General features: G+C 37.5%; 1 protein-coding gene across 3 annotated transcripts in view; it reads left to right on the top strand.

The window, feature by feature from the left end:
* Positions 1–24,011, top strand: part of PIGN (phosphatidylinositol glycan anchor biosynthesis class N) — a 99,247-nt gene that overhangs the window by 55,882 nt on the left and 19,354 nt on the right. For 2 of the 3 annotated variants that reach the window (XM_041475996.1, XM_041475997.1), the window contains exons 13-22: positions 3,097–3,175; positions 5,284–5,466; positions 8,504–8,640; positions 9,608–9,707; positions 9,816–9,908; positions 10,991–11,082; positions 12,773–12,884; positions 16,949–17,057; positions 20,573–20,675; positions 23,149–23,251. In XM_041475996.1, the coding sequence (XP_041331930.1) occupies positions 3,097–3,175; positions 5,284–5,466; positions 8,504–8,640; positions 9,608–9,707; positions 9,816–9,908; positions 10,991–11,082; positions 12,773–12,884; positions 16,949–17,057; positions 20,573–20,675; positions 23,149–23,251 (1,111 nt within the window). The remainder of the gene's footprint in view (positions 1–3,096; positions 3,176–5,283; positions 5,467–8,503; positions 8,641–9,607; positions 9,708–9,815; positions 9,909–10,990; positions 11,083–12,772; positions 12,885–16,948; positions 17,058–20,572; positions 20,676–23,148; positions 23,252–24,011) is intronic. The other variant, XM_041475998.1, reaches the window with a different exon arrangement.

The following is a 24,011-nucleotide window of genomic DNA, read 5'->3' as shown; positions in this document are numbered from 1 at the left end:
ATGATCAGGAAATTCACTTAATTGCTATTAATATTAATTGCATGAATATGTGTATTAAGTCATCTTGAGAATACACTGACTTTTGCTAGTACCTCTGGGATGCTGTGTAGTAAAACACAGGGAAAAGCTCTGATCAGTTTATTTTTCCTGACACAGTTTTCTGCTGGAGACCTTTAAAATAGTTTAAGTTAAAATCAAGTGGTGCTACAAACAGTTCAAGCTTTAACTTCTCAGATTTAAATTTTCCATGTGGTTTTGGTTTTTAGTAAGTCTTGTAGATTTTATAGAACCACCATTTCTAAAGTCCATGGGTTTTTTCATAGGCAACTTTCCACTTCTGTTCATGGCTCATCTTTGTCTCCTTATGCTTCCTGCTGTATCTAGATTTCTTTTAAATCTCTCATCTACTTTGTCAGCTTCAGGAAGGGAATCAGTGTCCTCAGTGGATGATAAATTGTTGATGGTGAACTATGCCCATTCTTGAGGGATTATCAGCATATTTGGTAACCTTTTTAGACTGGTATAAACTACAAAAATTCTTTAATCACTTCTTTGCTTTTTTGTTTAATACAGAGATAAAAAATACTTGAGAAAATGATCATTCCTTGCATTTTCATAGTTATATATGAATAGTCCTTAGTTTCTGGTGAAATTCATAAATTTTACAAAAACAATAGTTAGACAATTGTAAATTCAACCTCTTGAAAATGATATATATGGAAGTAAGGTAACATGTGTGTTATGATGTTAGCTATTGAAAATTAACAATGCACCTGCCAATGGTAACCCCATTTGACAAAATAATTGCTTTCAGTGTTTGACTTAGTCAAAATTTTACTGTTTGAAAACCCCCTTTATTCTGTTACACCATCCATATACAGAGATCCTAGGTGCTGTCCTCTAAGAAGGAATAGGTGAAGACTATTGTTCATTAATAATATAATAATTCAGTGAGAATAAAAAGATAATAAGTGGGTTATAGCTAAATGACTAAAGATATGAAGTAAAACATGATTTTGGCTTGGAAGAAATTTGCATTGAATTTGACAAGGATAGAATTTGTGGAAAACAGGATGTGTAAAACAATAAAAATGAGACAGGGAACATAGGAACATCTTGAATGTGATTAAGTCCTAAATAAAGCTTCTGAATATTTATTCCAGATTTTTTTTTAAATCCTTACCTAAAAACTAAGATATCTTTTCTTTTTTCCTCCTATTTTTTTCTGTCCTCCTCTTTTTTTTTTTCCCCTCCTACTTTTCTTCCTCCTATTGTTACGCATGGTGAAACTCCCATCTTGAGTGCATGTTTTGCTCCCTTTCCCCTACCAAACAATTTAGCAGAATCTGAAAGCCACAGATTTCCTTGAGCCAGGGCTTGGTGTCTGGTTTGCCTCCTTTAAGAATTGTTTCTAATTGTAGCTCTCAGCCTGTGGAGGTGTAAGGTTGGCTTCCACAGAGACGTATCATGAAGGTGCAGAAAAAACCGGCGTTCGCTTTGCTGTTTTTCAAGTCTGGTTTCTAAAATCCTCTGTTTTCCCCTCAAAGTTAAGGTGATCAAACTCTTACGATGACCTTGTGATTATCTTTTTCTCCCCTTTTCCTTTTCCATGGGACCTCTTTCTTCCTACTTCTTTATACATACCACCCTTCAATTTTTTTCTAGATTGAAAAGAGATAAACATTTTCTTAATACAGTTACTACTGTACAGGTAATACTCTTCTCAAAAGTAAGATTAATTGCTGTTCCAATTAATCAGTGTTTTGGAAGATGCCTGCATGATACTGCTGTGCTCTGAACTTAATGAAATAGCATCAAAATATACCAGGATGTTACTACTATTAAAAATCAGGTTGTTCAGGCACAGAATACTTGGAATATATTTCATGGCTCAAAGGATGGTATGTATGTATTGCTGATGTATTTATTAAGTGCTGTATCAGCCTATAGACTGGGTTGTAGGCAAAAGTGATTCATGGCTTTTTGGGAACTGCAGGAATGATTATTTCCATGCAGCAGCTGCATGAAATCAAGACCTGCCCCCGTGGTTCAGCTGAGTGACCACATGGGCAGCTGCTGCTGATTTAAATGGCAGGAGTGACCTGATTTGACACTGCCTGAAACATGAGGTTGGTGGTGAGGCATGAATGAGGCATGTAGAGGAGCCAGGAGAGAGGGAGGCAGGCAGGCAATGGGACCATCTTGTGCTGTGGATGCTGAGAGCTGGTGCTGTGCCACTGCCATGTTCTGGAAGGTGTGAAGGAAACCTGCTCTATGAATTCCCTGGCTGTCAGAGAGCTGTGGCCCATGGTGGCTTGTCTGTGGTGCCAAGAGCGACAGGGACTGTGTTGTGGCTTATAACTTATTGAGCATAAGCCTGGGACTCTCAGGCCTGCTGCTGTCCCTAAACGTGGAAAGAAAATAGTACAGGAGAAACAGCTCCTTCTCCCTTCATTTGGTGGAGTTTGGTCAACTGGCTTGTTTGTCCTGGTTGCTGCTTTCTGTAAGGGAAGAATGGTAGCAGTTGTTTAGGTTTATGATCAGATTCATTAAAATCCAAGAGATTTTTATCACTGACTTCAGTGTAGCCAGATAACTGTGTTATCCCCTGCTCTGGAGGTTCATCTAATAGCTCCTTGAGTAACAGGAGACACAGTCATGCTTTCCAAAGAGAAGATTGTTAGTCATCGTCTACTGTTAACGTGGAACGGGAGCAATTCACTCAGCACTGTCTTATCAACTGCTTACAGCCATATTCAAATCAATTAAATTGCTTAATTTTTCTATGTGCCATGCTTCCTGTCCAGAGCAATGGTCAATAATAATGCACAAGAGAGATAATTCTCAGCAGTATTAGATGGGATCAGCTACATAAATGTCTATTAATGCAGCAATTTTGAGGTAAGTTAAAAAGCAGCTGTGTTGACACATGTGAAGATGAATGCAGAGGAATAGATTAGTCTCAATTAACTAATTGCTTCTAATGAAGTTCAGGATATTTTGGTTTCATTACAGAATAATTATTTTAATTGCTAAGTTAATTTTTTCTGCTCATGAAAAGAAGAAATGTTAATATATCTTTATATTGTTGTACAGACCACTTTCTGCTTCTGAACAGATCAACTTTTTAAAAAAAATAAGACTATATATTCAGCAGCAGAAGTACGATGAAGCGGTAAGTCTGTTTTTGCTATATATAAGGGTTTTTTCCTTTACATTGAAATTAACTGAGAAATAAAACTTTTTTCCTTCCTTATGATACACATCTCATTAACTCAAAACCCCACTGTAAATCCTCAAAATTTTACATTTTGATACCAATTCTAATAAATAATACTGGCTTGCTGTATTTTTTCTCATCCTCCTTAAACTGTTTGTTACTATTTCATAGTGTAATGACGCACAATGTGTTTTTATTTTCCACACTAGAAAAGGGTAAATTGAGAGATAAACTGAGGAATGTAGTTCATGTTTGCACTACTTAGACTGCTAGTTGCATGAAAAAAAAGTGTGGTATCTTGCTCCGTCATAGATCCTGCCTTACCTGGTCCTTTTTTTTCTACCTGAACCAGCTGTGCTTGGTTTTACTTTCACACTTCAGTGTGTCAGACTGGGAGCCATACATTAAATTATGCTTCTCAGTTCCAGTATTACTTTCCTAAGCATTTGCTAACACTCACTGTGTGACAGGGTACTTGATGGGTGCAGTTCACCAATGCTTGTATTCTGATGTTCACAGAAAGAATTGTTAGAGCTAAATGATACCAAGAAGTCTTTCATTTTAACATATTTGGTTTGATCATTGACTACTGTGTTAAAAAGTATGAAAATATTGAATATGTAAGATTATATTTAACCTGCCAGGCACATGGAAGACTTCACTGATGTGTTAGGGATCAGTTCATTTTTCCTAAATGATTCTTAGGGTAATAAATTACTATTTTATGCACAGGACAGCTGAATCTATTTTATGCATTTTTACTTGCTTTGTTGTAACTTGGAAACCAGTCAGCTTAAATAAATTGATCTATTTTGCTGTGGGAGAAGGTTTTCTTTTTGGTTTCTTAATACTTGTACTTAGCTGTTAACATTTACTGATAGGAGACATTTTATGCATTTCAGGAGTAGAACTTGTGATTTTGTATTGTTGCTTATATGTAAGTTTTACTCCTTGTTTGGGTGCTCCAGGTGTTCAAGTTCACTCTTGATCGCTCACACATCAGATTTGTGCCTGTGCCTTGGTTATCCTCAGCATCCTGTATTGCAATGCAGAAAGGTTCCTCCATTCCCAGAACCTGGGGTTTGGATGATTGTTTGCCTGAACCTTGCAACTCTTTGCATTGCAAATATGCACTCAGAATTGTACAGAATAGATGTCTTTGGGGGTGAGTTTGCCCACTGGCAGACTTCTGATCTCTTCAGTAGTTGCTGTACTTCTCCTGGGTTTGTTCTTGTTGAATCCCAACTGGATACCTGCACATGTAAAAAAGCTTCATTGTGTATGTTCACCTTGTTACTGTACTCTTCCAAGTCACACGGATGAGCTTCCCACCTTTGGGTAAATCACAGCACACCCAAATGGCACGGTGGGAAAACCCATGGTCATTATCATGGTGTCTCCCCAGTGGAGGCATTGAGTGAGGGGACCTGTGATTAGACTGGATACAACCCTTCTTATTTCCAAATGGTTTTTGAAATTGTCCTGAGAGCTAAAAGCAGCTGTTCTGTAAATGCATGTGGGTCTCCAGTTTAGTTTCTGAATTCACTGCTGGTACTTGTGGTATCAGGTACTACTGAAGTGGAGGGCATCAAAACCTAGGCAGGGAATACCTCAGGCTGTGGGGAGTGACCATGTTTCAGATGCATCCATAATCCTTCTCCTGTGTAAATGTGCCTTCAGAATCACATGGCTGCTTTTTAAGGGAGTAACTTAGACTGGAATATGTACAGTCAAATGCTTGTGGGAAAACCAAATAGCATACTTGGTAGAAGGTGATGTTCAAGGTGTGCTACCTGTGTGGCATTTACCTTCTAATCACTGTCATGGACAGGGAGGATGGTGGAGGAGCCAGGTGATGGCTGACTTGGATATCCAACAGGACTCCCAAGCAGTATGCACTCCAGCAGTTGGTGCTGGCCAAAACACTGCCTGAGCATGGAGAGGAGACATGTCCAGGAGTGGTGGAGCTGCTTGAGCTCCAATTGCTGTCATTTAGGTTGGTTTGTGGAGTGGGGAGCTCATACTCTTCTAATACTTTACTTAAATGTTTTGTCTGCCTCCAGGTATCCCTGTGCAAAACGCTGATTAACCTTGCTTTGGAAGGCTTGTCTTACTATCACACATATGATAGATTATTCCTGGGTCTGAGCATTGCTCTGAGTTTTGTGGGCTGGACAACTTACGTGATTTTGGTAATTATCAAGGCCCATACCAATTTGACCAAGACTGTCCCAGCTAATAAAGAGGTGAGTGTGCTTCTTCAGTTTTTCTTCCTACAGCTTTCCATTTGAGATGCCAATGCAAGTGTGAGAAAACAGTGATTTAAAACTATTAAAGGGTCTGTCTTTAACCAGGTTTAGTTTTCCCAGGTTTAATTACCCAGGTTTAATTTTCAGTATTAACAGCACTCTGTTGTTTGGAAGAGTACAGATTTCAGGCTTCCAGTTTCATTGGTGCTCCTTCACTGTAAGACCAAAAAAAAACCCCAGCATGTAAATAATTTTATTCCTGCCCTCTCTGATAATTTTACATCTGTTCTCAGAAACTGTGCAGTCCAATCATGGCATTTTTAAGATGTATAGCCTGTTTTGGTAGGTGAGCTGTGGTTTCACAGAACAGTGTGCTCTTTTGCTCTTTGTGATTTGCAAGAAGACATTAAAGATGAAGGAAGCTCTTTTTGACTAGATTATTATGGTTTGATTTTTCACAAAGTATAAAATTGTAAGAATTTATTTTCAGTCATTTATCAGGAAAAGAGAGACCTCAAAAAGGTGAATAGGAAAAAAGCTAGCATTTCACTAGAGAAGGGTCAAAGCATTTGTGGGGAGGGGAACTTCTCCCAAACTTCAAGAATTTGTTTCAGAATAAAAGGAATTGTTTCATTTTGTAATGTAGGTGAAATGAGCACTTATTTAACATCTTTACTGCCTTCAATATATTATTCTGAGAAAATTCCTATCATGCTATCTTGAGGTTTTTACTACTGGCTGAAATGAGGTAGTCTTGACCTTTAGTGAAAATGCTCAAACAAAATTAAAATGGAAAATATTCATAAGTGCTGTACTGCATGATTTAGTTGTTCTTTCATCAAATAACTGAGAGGAAATAATCCAGAATGCATGTTATGTTAGATACAAACAAAATAATTACAATAAGTAGGCTGAATATCAGGCATATTAATAACTGCATTAAGGAAAAATTTGCATTCTTAGTTGACATAGATTTTAATTTTGTATATTGATTTTACTTGTTGAAGACAAATTTTATGCTAGTGACACTGGCAGAAGAAAAGGTTAGGTATCTTAGTTCTTCATCTATAGAATTTGTCTTCAGTTTTCATAAGAGGCCCTTTTCTGTAGGAATCATTTCAGTGTTCCTAAATACTTACAGAATCACAATGTGAGGCTAATGCTTCATATAGAGAATTTATTTCGTTTATAGCTTTTATTGGAGCGACTTAAAGAAATTTGCTGAGTGACTAATCTACCACTGACAAATAGTCTCCAGCAAAGCACACCCTTACAAAATCAAGAAGCCTCTGAGTAATGAAACTACATGTCCTCTATATATCATCTTTAAAAGTTTTTGGCTTCTTATGCTGTGTATGAAAAAACAATTTTTTTTTCTTTTGGTATAGAATGTTGTTTTGCCTAGCAAGAAGTATAACCTTTAAATTTATTTTAAATATTCACAGAATTGCGAATCTCATTTCCACTTTCAATGCATGACTGACTATATTGGACTCTGTAGTATTTGTGTCACTACATGGAATAAAATGTTGATTGTGTGTGTTTACTCATTCGGTGATAAATTATACTCTGTGCATATCATATATATGCATATTCATTCTGTCTATATGTCAGCAAATGTAAAATTTAAAACTAGTAAAGCAAAATTGCCCTAGGTCAGCTTTCTGTATGACATATCTTTTCTTAGGCTAATGGTATATCTTAGCAAAAGTTCTATTTTAAAGATAATTTAGAACTTGCATTTGCTGTCATTTTAGATCAAGGTAGTTGTACATCAGTTATAGGGAGGGGGAATCTGAAAAGATGTTCATCCATCTAGGTGAACTGTGAGCTGATTGTCTCTTCTTCTCAGCATATTTAACACAGTTATGTATCTGTCTACCTAACTCTTTCAAAAAACTAGCATTTGTGCAGAAGAAAACAGTGTCTGTCATTACCTACACTAAAGCTGCCTTTGCTATGTCAAGTTGTAATACATACAGATAAAATTTTTTATTTAAAACTTATACGTAACCTTCCCTTACCAGTAGTTCTTCTGATATTTGAATGTCCCTGAATAAGGAAGAATAGTTCAGTGACCTGACAAAAGGCAGATGTAGAATGACTCTTTAATGCTTCTCTTTGCACAAACAAGGGGTTTCTGCTGATGATTAAGGACTGACCTGCCTATCTGAGATAACCCATTTAAAATTTTTCCTTCTCTCTTTGATGTTTCTCCTTTAGAGTGTTCTTAGTCTGAGAAGGTGTTTCTTTGAGTACATAATGTTCCAATCTTGTATCTATTTTTTTCTGAGAAAAGCCCAAAGCAGTACCTGTAGGTTAAGATGAAATATCTTGAAATGTAGCTATGGGGCTTTTAGAGCTGTGCAACACTAGTTCTCTGTTGTATTTTGAAATAGTGGGTCCTTTGAGGAAGGAAGTTTTTCCTGTGGAAGGTTGGTCACAAGCCTCCTTTTGCAGCTGTTCCTAGATCCTGAATAGTAGTAGAGTTTTTTCTGGTAGGAGTTAATGCTTAATATTTTAATTTAATTAGTTCTATTACAAATGTCTCAGGCAGGAGGAGGAAATGTGCTGATGGAATTTTCATTAAATGCTTTGACTGTAAGGCTATGAACTTGAACTTGATGGGTTATATTCCAAGCCTGTTTCTAGAAGCTAAATTTGAGATTTCTTTTTCCCAAACCCCTTAGTACCTTGGCTTCAGATGGATTTCAAGTATCCATTGAACATAAATGATGTTGCATATATTGGGCTTCCAGATTGTACAAGTATGTCTTTACCATGCAGATTTTACTGCAGGACCTTATGAAGAGGCACATTTAGAATGAGATCTTCAAATCTTACTGTTTTGTTTTTGCTTTTTTTTTATCTGGCTGGCAGCTTTGTCTAGAGTTATGTAGAGACACATGGCAGCTTGCATAGCTGTGTTAAAATAGCATTTGTTTTACTGTGTAACTAACAAATGGAAAATAGAGTGTACTTTAAAGCATTTTATTGCTGTTAAAAGACTGTTTGTCCAACGTTTGTATTTCAGAAATCTACTGTTCTCTTCTATGGTTTTGCCTCTGCTGGAATGATAATAACTTTTTTCCTGTTGATTCAAAAATGTCCTTGGACATACTATATATACTGTCTCTTGCCAGTGCCAGTATGGTATGCAGTTGTGAAAGAGTAAGTAAAGAATGCAATTTATTACTACTTTTTTATAAGACCAAGTCTGGACTTCCTTTTTGTAGAGAATTCAATTTTTCCCATAAATTTGGGAGAAAACTTCATTAAGTGTTTCCTGAGACATTCCAAAGGGCTCTGGTTTATATTTCAGTTGACATAATGAGTAGTGTCCAAACTGACTGATACAGTTGCCAATTCTAGATGATCTTTTCTATTAGCAAAAAGAAATTAAGCTATTTCCATGAAAACATAGTTTTAGTACTGTAGCCAAAGAGTGCTAAAATGTTCGCAAATACCTCTAGCAGCTGACTTATTTTGCAAAATGATCCTGCAAAGTGTCTAGTCTGGGGAACACCAGCTACTTTTGGAGAACACATGCTAGTCGTGTTGAGGAATGTGCTCCCATATTGAAATATTTGTTTTGTTTGGGTCTCCTTTTACTCCAGGCCCAAAAATGCTTGTTATCTTCTGATTCCTTTTACTTTCCTGATCTACTGGCAATTTGTAGATACCAACTCAGTATTATTCATAGAAAATGAGACCAACTGCAGTTAGATAATGAGCTGTCTCATAAAACACAGGAAAAGCTAACAAGGAAGGTTTTTCTCTCTCTAAAGCTTCTGAATGTTTCATCAGTTATGACAGACATTAAGCACAACATAGCCAAAAATATTCATATACTCAGAGTCAATTTGGGTAGTGAATAATCTGAAGCTTGTCCAAACACTGGCGAAGATGTGCCAAATATGGGAGGAAAAAAGGTGGAGGATTTTATTGTAGTTTTTTCTATCAAGTAAAACTGGGCAGAAGGATCATCTGGCCATCAACCATGGGGTCTAGGCAGGACCAGCAGTACCTCTAACTTTTTTTGTGCTCTGACCCCATCCTTGCCCTGTGAAGGTAAGGTGCTATATTATTTCTGGTTTTTTTTTTAATGAATGTCATCTTGTTCCATCATTTTGAACAGAATTCCTGTCATTCAAGACCTTGCCACAAATGTTTTGTCACTTCATATTGGTCAATCTATAGGATTCCTCTTGGTTTGTGTACTGGGAATTGAAATACTGGTAAGTATTTTATCCTTATGTATCAACAGGATATCTCATGTCTTATATTTTAGCTTTTTGAGGAATTTATGTGTTTTTCAGTCCTGTCTTGGGTTTTTTTTTACTTAGGTCTTCAGCTTTTTCTACCGCTCTGCACTTACTGTTGGCCTTCTTGTCTTTGCTGGCTGGCCAGTGATCACACAGCTGTGGGTTCAAGCTAAGGTATTGTATTGCTTTGGTGAACAGCTGGATTGCGTCTTAGGATGTTGAGAGTACTTTAGAATGCTGCTTTAGGGTCTTATTCAGTTATGGTCTTTTTCCCATCTCTGTCATAAGCTGCATGTAGCAAAGCAAGGGAATTTAATATGATCTGGATAGATCTGTTATACAGCAGAAGTAATGAGTGCTTAAGAGTTTTGGAGTACCTGTGGGTTAGCTATCACTTTTCTGTTGTTGATGACTAAAAAATGCTTGACTCATATGAAATGCACATCATTTATCAAACTGTTGCAATGACCATGCTGTTGATGTGTATGATTGGTGAAAGTGTCACCCTTTAACTAATATGATCATTTATTAGAAAAAAATACTGAAGATAATGGAAAGACAATTGTCAACTCATTATTGTCTGCAATCAGCTGGGACACACTGTTCCTCAGAGGCAGCTTTCTGTACTGTTTTTCTTAGGAAAAAACCTCCACCTTCATGAAGTGGCATGGTATTTAATTTAAGAGACATTTCTTCAATTAATTGATTCCAACATCTCTTATTTCAGGGGATACCTAAAACCTAGGGTTCTGGGATAGAGAAAAGGAGTCAAATTGCTAAGTCTTGGTCTCCAACAACTGCCAAGATAAAGGCTTGTATTTGTTTAATTTACAATTTTTTGTTCTAGTTGAGTAATCAAGTAACTTGTCTTAAAGGTGGATATGCACAGATGATGTTTTGTAGAATGAAATTTTCATTCAGGAATATGAATTTGACTTGAGCCTGAAAATTATAAATGAGACAGCTCTTAATGTTTTTAGCTAAATAAAATGCCTGGGATAGGGTTGGGTTTTTTTTCATCCTAGCAAAGAGTTTCAGGAACTACTTAGATGATTATATAAATGAAATTCTTTTCTGTATTACATTGAAGTGTTGTAATACCAATGACCCCATGCTATTTTTTTTTTAGTTTATCTTACTCTTTGGTGATGCAGGGTCTTTGCTTATGGGAGATGCTAGTAGCTGTTAGTAGTTAACTGAAGTATTTCTTTATGATGAGACAATTGTGTGTCCACATGACCTCCTTCTTCTTCTAGACAAAAGCATTGATCTGGACTCTCCTGTGTGTGCTCCTGGCAATATTTCCATTAATGCCTGTTGTAGGAAGAGAACCAAACATTCCTCTGGTGTAAGAATCTCATCTTGTTCTTTACATTTTTCATTCCCTCTTTGATTCAAAATTTAGGCTGCCTTTTGATATTTGTGAGGAGCTGCATTATTGAAAGCTGGCTGAGACAGGACTTGAAATGCAGAGTTTAAATAACATGGTTATAGAGACCTCAGTTATTCACTAATGAGAATAGACTTTTAATTATTTTGCCACATCCTTTTGGTCTTTGTGTAATTCCATAATTTCTTGTCAAGGGAAACATTTCCTACAATACAAGAATTTGCACATTTTACAAGAAAATAAAGGAGACCATTAAAGGAGAAGCTTCAGTGGGGTATGAATATGGTCAACAGCACTATCATATGTAAATAAGAATTTAGTCAAAAGCAATATACTTGTGACAGCATCTTTCAGAATTTGTCCATCCAATTTTGAATAATTTGTCTTTGAGTAGCACTCTGTACCTAATGAGATATTCAAGGAAATAAACAGGGTAGGCAGAGCTCTTTTTCCTCTGTTTCTATGTCTCTTCTTTTTCCACTTCTGCTTCTCTATCCCAAGTCATCTTTTCTGGTATTGCTTGTCTGATTTTCTACAATTGTTGTTTTTTGTTTTTGTAGTGCATCTTTTGTTATCTGTCCCTCTCCTCTTGTGAGCCACTCTTTGGGCATAGGAGCATTCTCTCATATCTGGATGCAATCCAGGTGGTTGGCCTGAAGGGTTAGGCTTGTGGTCTCTTTAGTTACTGCAGAAAAAGTGAATTTATCCCAGGGTGCAATGGCTCCTGCTGGCTGGGAGAAGATACCGTGCCTTAGCAGAGCCAGGATGCCTGATCCTCAGTGAAGGATGGGATTTGAGCAGTAATATGTGATTGCAGATAGAATTATGAGCCCAGATATTTCCAAGATTATTGACTTTCTCGCTCAATATTTTCCACTGTGTTTTAAATCTATCATCTCTGAAAACCCTTCTTAGTCTCATTCCTTGGGCACATTAGAAATACTCAGCACAGATTTGCTTTGACTGTGTTACAGCCTCTCAGCTGTATATACACATATATGTATTTCTGCTGGTCCAAACTGAGGTTTTTGTATTCTTTAGAATATATGTGCACAGCTTAGAAATCAAAATGGAATTGAATTACCTACAGGTCTTCCTCTCTGACACCTCTTTATATTCACCTTGCCCAGGCTGTACATCTTTCTATTTATTCTTCTGATGAAACATTTTACCTTTGAAACACTGTGTTTGTCTGCAACTTTTCAAGGGAGTTTTGAAGCTGGAAAGTTTTGAAGCAGCACTTAAAAATATATGTGACATTTCAGGATGTTGCAGATAAGTTGATGCTGGGGGAGAAGATAGAAGAGGGAGAAATCAGAAAGCCAGTGAGAAATAGGTGTTTCTGTTCTTGGGCGGTGGTACTGTCAAGTCAAGACTTTTCAGTACATTAATGAAACTTGTATGGTAGGAGCAGGGAGCTCCTGAGTCAGCTCAGTCATAAAAAGGAAACATGGGGATGAAAGCAGGGCTAGATAATCCAAGAGGAACCTGGAGACACTGAATATACAGGATAGATTAGGAAATCCAAAGCGTTCCTGGGGTTGAATCTGATGTGGGATGTCAAGTACAACAAGACAGTGTACAGTAGCAAAAGAAATTTTTGATGTTGTTTTCTGAGATTTTATTGTTCTTTGGTTTGCTTTTGCAGAATAGCAGCTGGTTTGCTGACCATCTTGATATCTTTCTTCTCGTTGGCATCTCTTTGTAAAAGTGAAAATAAGTACAGAGATAATGAAGATCTGAAAGTATATTTTTATCAGGTCAGTTGTTACTTTTCAGTAATTCTGAATGTTAGAGGGTTTTTATGTGCAAATCTTTACTTACCTTCTAAGAACATATTTCTACCAAGGCCACAATGTTCAAGAAAAATATGATTGTTCCTAAGAGTTTTCTCCTTGGCTATTTTAAGAGGACCATGTGCACGTATTTAAACATCATCATGCTGTGTTCCCAAAAGCCCATCCTGTGCATAATTATATTGCTTGATATATCAATGTGCATGTAGATTTTGATGCTCAGAGAGTTTGAGAGTTTGTCCCACCTTTGGTCTGTGGATATCACTCCCAGTGACCTTTGCTGTAGTTGCATGTGCACACTTGGGCTTGCTGGTTTTGGGGGCTGACCTAGTTCTAGTTTCTGGCTGTAGAAGAACAATGGGAGACTGATACTGAGTGGTTTTCTGTTGGTTAAGTCTTCTTTCAGGTGAATTATATCTTTGTGAAATAGGTAGGTTTTTTTTCATGCTTGGAGCTAATTAATTTAATATTCTAACAATACCTTGCATGTCTGCTGTCCTTTTTTTTTTTTTTTTTTTTTTTTTTTTTCCCTCAACCTATTACAAGATAATAGTTTTATTACAGGACCAGCTTTATCTGATATGGTTTAGTGTATGCTGGAGTTTCTTGCTGAGCAAAGCAATGCACTTACTATATCAGTTATTTAGGTATGGAGCTCAAATTGGTTGAAAGGAGGAAGGGAAAGAGCAATGAATGCTTAAAATGGCTTTAGCTGAACGTGAATGGATGTCAAATATGGTGGTGATGTCTCTTATTTTTTTCAGCTTGTATGTGGAAAAGAGATGTCAGTTCCTTTCCTAAGTATTTAAAACATAAATTCCCAGTATACACTTGTCAATGTATTTCTTGCTGGAATGCCTAAAAAAAGCTTACACTGGGTGGGGAAGTGAGGGAGCAGCCCAGTAAGTGGCTGGCCAACCTCAACTCACCACACAACTGCTGCAGCATCTCATGATGATGAAGAAATTGGTGCATAGTAAAAAAGTAATGCCAGACTATTCTTGAGCAAACATAGAGAATCAGGAAATTCACTCACAGAGTGATACTTCATTAGAGGAAAATGTTCTGCCTGCTTATTCTGGAAGTAATATCTTCATTTTCCTTCCAACTTTTAAGAGGATCATAAAGTTCCTCAAATTTCCTCTTAATCAGAAGATATTTTACAATAGTGACATCTAATTACTAGTCTCTGTTAGACTTTTGTTTCAGTACCTTAATTGGGAATGGGAAATATGGGATCCACCATTCATGTTTTGGGTAAGGAAAGGATGGGGATTATTCAGATGTAGAGGGATAAAAGGACATTACAGAGACATTATATGTGTTTCTAAATAAATTTCTTGGTTTGAGGTTAGGTTACATTTAGTAGCTTTGAAACATACAGGAATACAAAAAACAAAATGCTTGTCAGAATACTGGTATTTTTAGTCAATGAAATTCCCTAATTCTACTTTTATATTTTCCTTTAAGTTGGACTTTTCAGTGGGAACAGGAAGGGGTAATCTTCAAAAATGCTCATTTTAAGATCCTGAATTTTGATTACAATTCCCAGACAGTTTTAAAGGTGAGATGAATCCCCTAGTCAGGAGAAAGTACCTATTTTGCTGTGACAAATGGTGATCAGGCCTCTGGCATTCAAACAGATAGGCACACTCAATCAGATTCCTGCTCTGTGTCTGACAAGGGATTTCTTAAAAGTAGGTTTTGCAGGTCCCCCCTAAGTGGTGTTTGGAGGCAGTCATCAAAGGCTATGCCTTCCTCTGATAATGCTGTTACTTAATGTTTGGGGTCACTGATGAGTTAAGCCTAAGCCAATCTAAGCAGTTGATTCTGTGATCTCTGAGAAGTCATTCAGTAATGATGAAAACAGAAGTCATTCATAATCCATCAGCTAGACTGCTGCAGTGCTTACTGCATGGCTTTATTTTTGCTGGAGAGAGTACCACTTTCTCTTTGCCATCCATTTCATGGGCAATGCCCAGTTTCTGCCGCACTACTGAAAACATGCTGTTTTCATTGGTTGATAATGTTGGACCAAGTTATTATTGCCAGGATGCTTGGACTTCATGTGTATCCGAGGTGGTCAGTTTATTAGTTTCATCCTCTCAAGTAGAATTATAGAATAATTTTGGTTGAAAAAGACCTGTAAGCTCAAGTCTAGCCATTAACCTAACACTGCCCAGGTCACCACTAAACCATGTTCCTAAGTGCAACATCTACATGTTGTTTACAATAGTAGTCAACAGTAGGAATCCATGTCATTCTGATGGAACCAGGGGACAGGAAGGGTGTTTTCAGCCAGCCTTGTGCCCAGCTGGTTCTCCTGCCATTCTCCTTATGGGTCCTTAGGATGTTTGATTCTTAGGAGAGCTTCCAGCCAGAGCAGCTGGCAGTGTTGGGACTGCAGGTGTCACCCTTGGTTTCTTTTTTGTAGCTGTATGACCTAGAGGTGTGTGTCTGAGACCTGCTCTTAAGTTGTTCAAGAATTCTCTGAACATCGAAGAGGGTTGTGAAGGATGAAGGGAGACAGACTCTTGGCTCAGCTCAGTTTCCCTCTCTAAGTTTCTTCTGCTCAGTTCCACAGTCCTGGAGGTGTTGGTGAAAGCCAAGACCAGTTTGAACATTACTTAAAATGTGAACACAGATTCTCAAAAGCACTTGCTGAGCCCTTCCCTGGACCCTGGCATAGATTTAGCAGCAGTTCCTTGTGCTTACTAATGTTCCCAGGCCATCACAAGTCTTCCAAGGCACAGGGTATATTATGGAGGTTGACACAGTCAGTGCAAAGTGACTTCACCAGTGTCTAGGGGATATTGGAGGAATTACCAGGGCTCATGACACCAAAACGAACTTGATAAGATCTATCAAAGGGCCCAAATACAGCAAAAGTGTCCAAAATAAACGAGGTCTAAAATTCCCTGAGCTTTTGGATGCCTAATGTTTTGACCTTGTTTATTGATGTCACAGAGAAATACAATGTACATGTTCCTGTGACCTGAAATTAAATAGAAGCAGCAGATACTGAGCACCTGTGAAACTTGTCAAAAGAGAATGCTGATGCTAAATGTATCGTCTGGGCTGATCCCACTAGGTATCACTGCAGTGTAGCAGGGAAATAGCAGCTATTCACATGGTACAAAGTGATGGATGTGAATGGTGTAGTTGCCGTGCACTGAAAAGCCACGACTGCAATTACATCTTGTAATGCAGTTTTAAAGCACGTGTTTGCAAAGTACTGTGCATGCTTGATTTGCCTTTTAGTGGAACTGCAGAGTTGTGAATAAATAGCAGTAATTGAAAACTTGGCTCAAGCATTTTGTTGGATAATTGTCACCTTTCAAGAATAACTGACTCATGGGGTAATTTTCTAAAGGTTTTTTGCATGTACTTGATGACTGAATGGTGTCTCTAGAATTAGTCAAGAAAAAAAACCTCTCCAACTTCTCTGCTTCTGCAAGGCTGAGGGCTCTGCTTCAGTTGGTTCAGTCAATTCAGTTGGGGGGCAAAGAACCCAACAGCTTCTTTCCATCTCTTAAAAGCCACCTCCAATTTGTTCTGCTGCTGCTTCTCTTCTTCCAGGAGCCTTGCCCTTCTCCCTGTACCTGATTGTGCAGCAAAGCCAAAGGCTCTGCTTGTTCTTTGTGGCTACTGTTTGAGGACAAGTGCCCCTTGAAGGACTGGGGACGTGTGTTTTCTGTGGATTGCAGGAGTGTTTAAATAGTTACTCTTGACAAAGACCATAGCATGTCAAATCAGTGGTCCAGGTCACTTGTGTCTACTATTCTAAAATAGCATAAATAAATAACAAGAATGCTAATAAAAAGTAATCTAGATGGAAGTTTTTAAAAGCCAGTAATTGTAAGTTATAATAAGTTACAAATTTTGACACTGTCTTTGACTTCCTGTTCTTATGGTGATTCAGATGAGGTGTTTATGCAACTCTAAAGCATATTTACATTTTTTTAGGATGGAAGGGCAGAGATCCATACATTAATTTTATGTTTCTTTGCCCAATTTCTTCTTTCTAGATATTCAGTGTTGCACTTTCGACATATGTTGTGGGCAGTACCCATAACAGTCTTAAGATCAAGCAGGGATTACCTGTAATGAATCAAATTATTAGCTGGATGACGCTAGGTAAGAAAATCTTCCCTCTCAAACTTTTATGCTGGCAGTTTGTGGAGTCTGGGACTGGGTGGGGGATGATGTCACTTTTTCATTAACATCTTCTTTTCCTTTATCTGACTGCTGGTAATTCTTCTGTGTGTTTGCTTTCCTAAGTGAGTTTTTTTGAGATATGTGTTAGTCTTCTAAAATAATAGTCCTTTGTACGTTTGTGATAAAATACAAATACCTTTGATTTACAAATAGCTTTATCTTTTATTTTTAGTGTTCTGAATATTTTGAAGACCACTTTTAGGGATATAATGGCATAAATGCCCTTTTTGTTTCACTTGGAACTGGATGTGAGTGATCTGAGATGTTCTGCCATCAGTCCAGTTGAGCACAGGGAAATGACCAAAGGTTGTTTCTGTAATTCATTGTAAACTTGAAGCTTCAGCAGATGGCAGTGACCCTTATGGAAGTGATTTTGAGAGCTGCTTTGCAAAATACCTGTGAAATAATGATGATAGTGTATGTTTGGTATCTCTTAGTATCTAATTGTTAAAGAAAAAAGCAATTTGCAAGTCTGTCAATTTTTCACCACTCAAAAATCTTAGTGTGATTAAACAGAGCAAATGGAATTGTTACTGGACTTCTGGAATACAGTGAAGCAATACCTGTCATATTTCAGCTATAAAATAATTTCTGTAGGGCTCCATTAGAAAACATTGAGCGTTGTTTATCCCTGAGTGATCTGAAATGTGGGATTTGTTTTAGAGCTAAACATATCCCATATAAAGTTTGATAGCAGCTTTTTGCTACAAGTTGAGATTAGGAATTTAAACATAACTTAATAAAAGAACTGTGGCCCATATATTTGCTGGTTGTCTTGTACATTCCTGTACTGGTGACATTGTTTTAAGTTAAGCAGATCTTGTCAGATTTAGCAATCCTGCTTCTGTTTGAGCGAATAGATTCAAGATTAAGTTCAGTGATGGTGATCAGTGTGTGTGAGCAATGCTTTCTTAGTAATGCATTTTTCTTCTGAGCATTTTCCTTTCCATCATGCTCCCCTAACTCTTTGTAGCCTGCTAAGCTAAATGGGGATCTCTGTGTGGATGAATTTCTCGCAGTTGTAAAGTCAATGAAATCGATGAAGTCCTGTTTGGCTTACTGGAGCAGGAATTGAGTGTAAAGGTTATATTTCTCTCCTGTGTAAGGATGAAAGAAAAACATTTTTCATCTGAGAGATGATTCAGGCAGTCAAAGAGGTTTAGAGTTATGAGGAAAAAGTATATTAGAAATTCTCTTTGTGGGTTATGATAAAAATAAAGCTAACGGTGAAGTAAACTGTAGGTACTCAAAATATCTACTTGCTGCCACAGTAGTATTGAATATTTTAGCAAAGTCTTTCAGACTGGAAGTAATCATTCTAAGTGAATATGATATACAAGATAGGAGCTTTGTGTACTTGCTAAAATTGCTTTCCATAATTAAACATAGAAATAAGCAGGTAAAACACTAAGGCATCCAACATGTCCTCAATATTCCTCTTGGAGAGAAATGCCTTGTCATTACCATAACCACAACTAGCACCCGCCTTGTTGCCAGTGTGTACCACAAACAGGATACCATAAGAATTAAGGTACCAAACTCTACTATAGCTTTTCCAAGGTTGGTGGGATTACAGGTGGTCCAACTCCTCTTTGTCTTTTTGCATAGTTGTGGAAGAATGGCGCTGTTAGTGAACTCACTGTGTATTTATAGAACTAGAAACACACAGTTAACAGGGTCTATTCATAATAATACTGTTTTATTATTGTGTCAGGATAATATTAATACTTCAGAAGTTTTCTAGGGAATTTTTGTCCCCCTTCTCAGCTATTTATCCTGATTAATATGAAGCCTAACTGTTAAAATTTAAACTTTGACCTATTTTTTTTTCTTTTTTGGGAGAAAGACTGGTGTTTGAGGAACCAGGCAAATGAATTAGTGATGGCTGGGTTCCTGCAGGCCTGTGTCCAAGTGGCTTTACCTGTAACACTCTATGGTTCATACAGTCTACATAACTGCAAACATAGAGGCAAAACCAGGAGGTGTAACAATAATTCAACTGCTTCCCATGTTCTTCAGAACCTTCTTAATATTAGCAGACATTTCTAAATGAATGTATGCTATGTCTTAAAATTTTCATCTGTGAGGATTTATCATAGCAACTTGCTAATTTTTGAGGAATTTGGTGTCACAGCTGTGTGCAGGGGTCATATACAGAGGTTTGTGTAGGTCAGCCAGAAACCTACAGGTCTTTTTATGATTAATATCTGATGTATTGCATCAGAGATGGAAGAGAGACTAATAATCACCTACTAGCCACTCATCTGTTCTCATCTACGATTGCACTCAGACTGATGCACATCTGATATGTTCAGTGTCATTCACAGAGGCCAGTTACCATGCTGAATTTTATTTCCAGCTGTTCTGACTTTCAGTGAGGTCCCTGGAATTCCTCCTTGAATTGGGCCTTCTTGGAGCCCCTTGAAGTCACTTATTCTGTAAGTGTAGCAGTGGCCAAAGCTGAAAGGCAGGAAATAAAACATACTGACCCTCAGGACTTAAAAACCTTCTCACCTCTCTTTCATTGATATGTTCACTATAAATACTAATGGGTACAATGATGATAATCACAAGGGAGTACTTTCCATATCTTAAAATTATGTGTTCCTTAGAGTGATTATTAATATTGACTTCTGTTGATGCAGCCTTTGAATGGTTTAGTAATGTGAAGTTTGTATACTGCAATGAAGAATCACATGAATGTTATTTGTCAGCATACTTTTTTATAAACATGCAGTTTTCATATTAAAAAAAACAGGTTTAAAGATTAAGTCACAGCAATGCTTGTCCTTCTCCCTTTCCCTTTCTGTTATTCAAGCACTGGCCATCTTTCCTGTTTTTCTTCCTCTTTACTCATTTTTGTAGTAGCCCAGTTCCTAATCTAATTACAAAGAATAGAAGGCCAGGCTGGATGGGGCTCTGAGCAACCTGGTCCCAGTGGAAGGTGTCCCTGCCCACGGCAGGGGGTTTGGAACTAGGAGATCTTTCAAGTCCCTTCCAACCCAAGCCTTTCTATGGTTCTAATCCAGTGGAGCAGTGGCTTTGTCACTGCAATTTTGGAGCTGCCAGAGGTCCTCAGAGCTGTGGTAAGTGGTTTTCAGGGTAGTATTAAACTGTCAGGTTTTACTGGATTTTAAGCAAGTGCTTCTACATCATCTTAAAAACTTATTAACATCGGTAAATGAGAAATTATAAAGGCTGTGACATGGAATGATAGGAATTAAAATGATACAGAACTGAAGGTACTTTTGATGAATGTGAAACATTCCAAACATTGTGTTTTCTTTAGCAAAAGTAACTTCTCAAAATAGAGGGTCATACATGATCTGTATTGAATTTATGTACATAAAATGTCAGGAGTTGAGGAAAGTTATCTTGTTATTAAGGATGCATTGTTTTGCATGTTGTGACTGATGTATCTCTTCTTATTGCAGTTTTTTCCCCAGTGTTGCTGCTACTGAGCCCCACATTTCTCTTTGAGAGACTGTTCAGCATATTGCTCTCCCTGATGTCCACCTATCTGCTCCTCAGCACAGGGTACTTCATTCTTACGCTGTTTGAGTTGGTTTTATATATGAAAATCTAGGACTGTATGTGAAACTGCTTCATCTCATGCACGTTTCTGTTAAAGGTGTAACATGTGCTTCCAGCATTTATTTCCTTGTTCAGTTTAGTAAATAAAATTTCAGGGAACCTTTCATGTTCTTCCTTGTATTATAAACACCGTTTGTTGACATTCCTTTCAACTAGACAAGGCAGTGGCTGGAAGGGTGTATGTTCAAACAACCTTGTATTATAAACACCGTTTGTTGACATTCCTTTCAACTAGACAAGGCTGGAAGGGTGTATGTTCAAACAGTCTTGCACCAAAATAAGAAAGTCTGGTTTAGTTTATGCCTTTTGCTGTTTTTACGTGTGCTTTTCTGCTCACAAACAAAAGGAAATAGCATCTCTCCCAGCTGCTCAGCATTGGTGTCTAGTTATGGCTTAAATGATGTGTGCCAGAAAACAGGTAGTCCTAAAACGAGGGAAAATTGCCTTCTGAGAGATTTTTGTGGAAGTAATATCTTTTTTTCCAAGGGATGTTGTTTCCCATAAAGACTAGACCTTGCTTCTTTTTGGATAAAACTCAATTCCTGTGACACTTTAAATGAAGAAAACACTGTGTCAGCCAACCCTTTCTTTTTTCTCTGAGCTTGGTAGCTCTTAAGAGCATAATTAATGGGGAGTATAGGAACTGTTCTTTCCGCCTCCCCTCCCACTTATCCTCTGGATTTAATTACACTGGAAAATTAAGTGGAATAAAACATCTTGGAGCAGACATTTTGCAGTAGCTGCCTCCTGTGGATACTCTCCTTTTAGTTAAAGCATCTCCTTTTTTTTTTAATTAAAACATTTCCTTTTTTTTTTTTTTTTTTTTTTTTCCCCCCCAGTCTTCTGCCCCCCGCCTTCCTCCCACTTCCCCATTAAGATTTTGATCCTAATGTTACTCCTGACTGCATACACATTCTTATACTCAACCTTCTTAGCCTGTGCTGGCTGCTGTGTAAAGCATGAATGTTGCTCTCTCCGAGGCTGGCCATCTCCCTCTTTGTATTTTGGCCCTGCATCAGACCACGTAAATGCTGACAGCTCTCTGCTGGCTTCCTGCAATGTCCAAATAGATGAGAGAATCTTGGAGCTATTCTTAAAAAAGAAAACAAAACCTGAGGCACTGGTGCCAAAAGTGTCCAGTGTTTCTCTCCTCAGTGCACTCTTCTAGCATGTAGTGATAACCCAGCACATTGCCTGGGTAATTGCAGCCCCTCTCTAGGGGTGGTTAAGTGGAAATACTGAAGCCAGCCTAAGAGCATGGTTGCATACAACCACTTGTCACCAACTCTGTTGAAGGCACTTAATCTGAAGGCAAGTGTAGACCATTATAAGTAGTGTTTCTGTAGTGTTTCTATTACTGACAGCATAACTATTTCATCTTCATGTTTAGCTGCCTGTGGTTCTGATAATTAAAATGGAAATGTCTATTCAAAATTTTTTGTTCCAGTTTGAAATTGCTTTGTAGCCCAACAGAAACAATCCCAAGATTGACTGCAGTGATTTCCTTATTTTTTTTTAGACAAACAGGTGTTTGTCTAAGAAGGAAAAAATAAAAAGGGAAACATTTACAGTCTTGTCAGTAATACAGTCAGTATCAGTATTATAATTTTACCCTGAAAGAAAAAAGCTTGGGAGGTACTGTGAAATGCAACTGGAGAAACTACATGTTATCCAATTTCAGTTTACACCCTTATGTTATCTGGGGGTATTAATCTCTCACATAAATAAATTCATACTTTGAAGTTTGAGTGCTGTAGGAGACAGAAGTACTCCTCAGAGATTGGGGGTGTAGCTAGAACAGCTTAGTGGCCATGGTTAGAGTGTGACTTGATGTTGCTTTTGTGAAGGATTGGAACACAGTGAAGAAAAGAGCATTTTACTGAAGTGAAAGGTAGTGCTCCTTTTATTATACAGATGTGTCTTTCCTTAGAACAAAACTGAGATCACCATAACGAGTTTGTGTGATTAGGTCCTAAAGAGACACAATTTCTAGCTGCTATGTAAGTTGAACTGTAACCCCTCACTTCCAAGTGGCTCTCATTGAGAAATACTCTATTTGGCAGAAAATTCATGTCAAATAGGTTTGGTTTTTTTCTTGTTTCTTTTGCCTTTATTCCAGTTTTGTTAAAATTAAAAAAGACGTTCATCCAACATTGTGGCAGCCTTTGAACAAAAAAATGCAAAACATGACAAAGCTGAAGCAAACTCTGTTTCTCCTACTTTTGCCATTTAACTACTTTATGGCTTTAAAATTCAACCAACTGTAGGTATTTGGAAATGGGGAAAGAAGGGGAAGAATGCCACCAAGTCTTGGTATATTCTTTGTGTGAAGAAAAAAGAAAAGAAACACGTCAGCATTTGATGTTGATCAGTTGTCAGCAGCTGCACTTACCATGATTATTACATTGCTTTTCAGATATGAAGCTCTCTTTCCACTGGCACTGTTTGGTTTGATGTTTGTGTGGATAAATATGGAACAAGAAGCACTGCAGCACTATGGTCTTTCACTCAGACCAAAGGTAACAGCTCTTGACAGATTTATCAATGTAATTAACAGCTTTACCTGGGTTTTTTTGTTTTTTTTTTTTTGTTTTTTTTTTTTTTTTTTTGTTTTGTTTTGGGGTTTTTTTGGTTTTTTTTTTTTTGTTTTGTTTTTTTTTTGTTTTGTTTTGTTTTTTTGTTTTTTTCGGTTTTTTTTTTGAGGATGTAATAAATATTCTGAGTGGTTTTCAGAAAGCAGCACTTCATGTTTCTTTTCAGTTTGGGAAGCCAGTATTAGCTGTTTCATGAACTAGGAATATGACTTTGTAAGTAAGATTTGTAATTCGTATTATGGAAGATATTGCACATCAGAGCCATTTCTAGGAATGCAGGAAGACAGTCTGGCTTAGTAAGACCCAGTGGTATGGTCTGTAGGCTACAGAGGTGTCTCTGTCGAGTGTAGTGATAATTCAGCATAAGATACAGTAGCTCTTCAGAGTAAGTGCAGTGTTGCAGTACTTTTTTTGGTCTGATTGCAGATTCATGAGTGAGAGGCTGAAATGAAATTATTTGATTTCTGAAAAGACCCATAGGAAGTATTAGAAATCTTAATGTGACTTTGTCCTCTCTTTGTCCAAGGATGGAGACTTATTTCTGTTTAGACTGACAAGGAACTGGAGACCAACTTGGAACTAGCACCTTCTCAGATTTGCCTGGAGGAGAAAAGGGAGTTTTGTAATCAATGCAACTTGTTCACGTTAAAATTTAGTATATTGTCAACAATTTGCAAAGGCCGTG

The sequence above is a fragment of the Pyrgilauda ruficollis genome, unplaced genomic scaffold, assembly GCF_017590135.1.
Source record: "Pyrgilauda ruficollis isolate IOZ18807 unplaced genomic scaffold, ASM1759013v1 scaffold37, whole genome shotgun sequence".
Lineage (NCBI taxonomy): Eukaryota > Metazoa > Chordata > Aves > Passeriformes > Passeridae > Pyrgilauda > Pyrgilauda ruficollis.
The sequence above is the reverse complement of the archived record's forward strand: the minus strand, read 5'-3'. Positions and strand labels throughout refer to the sequence as shown.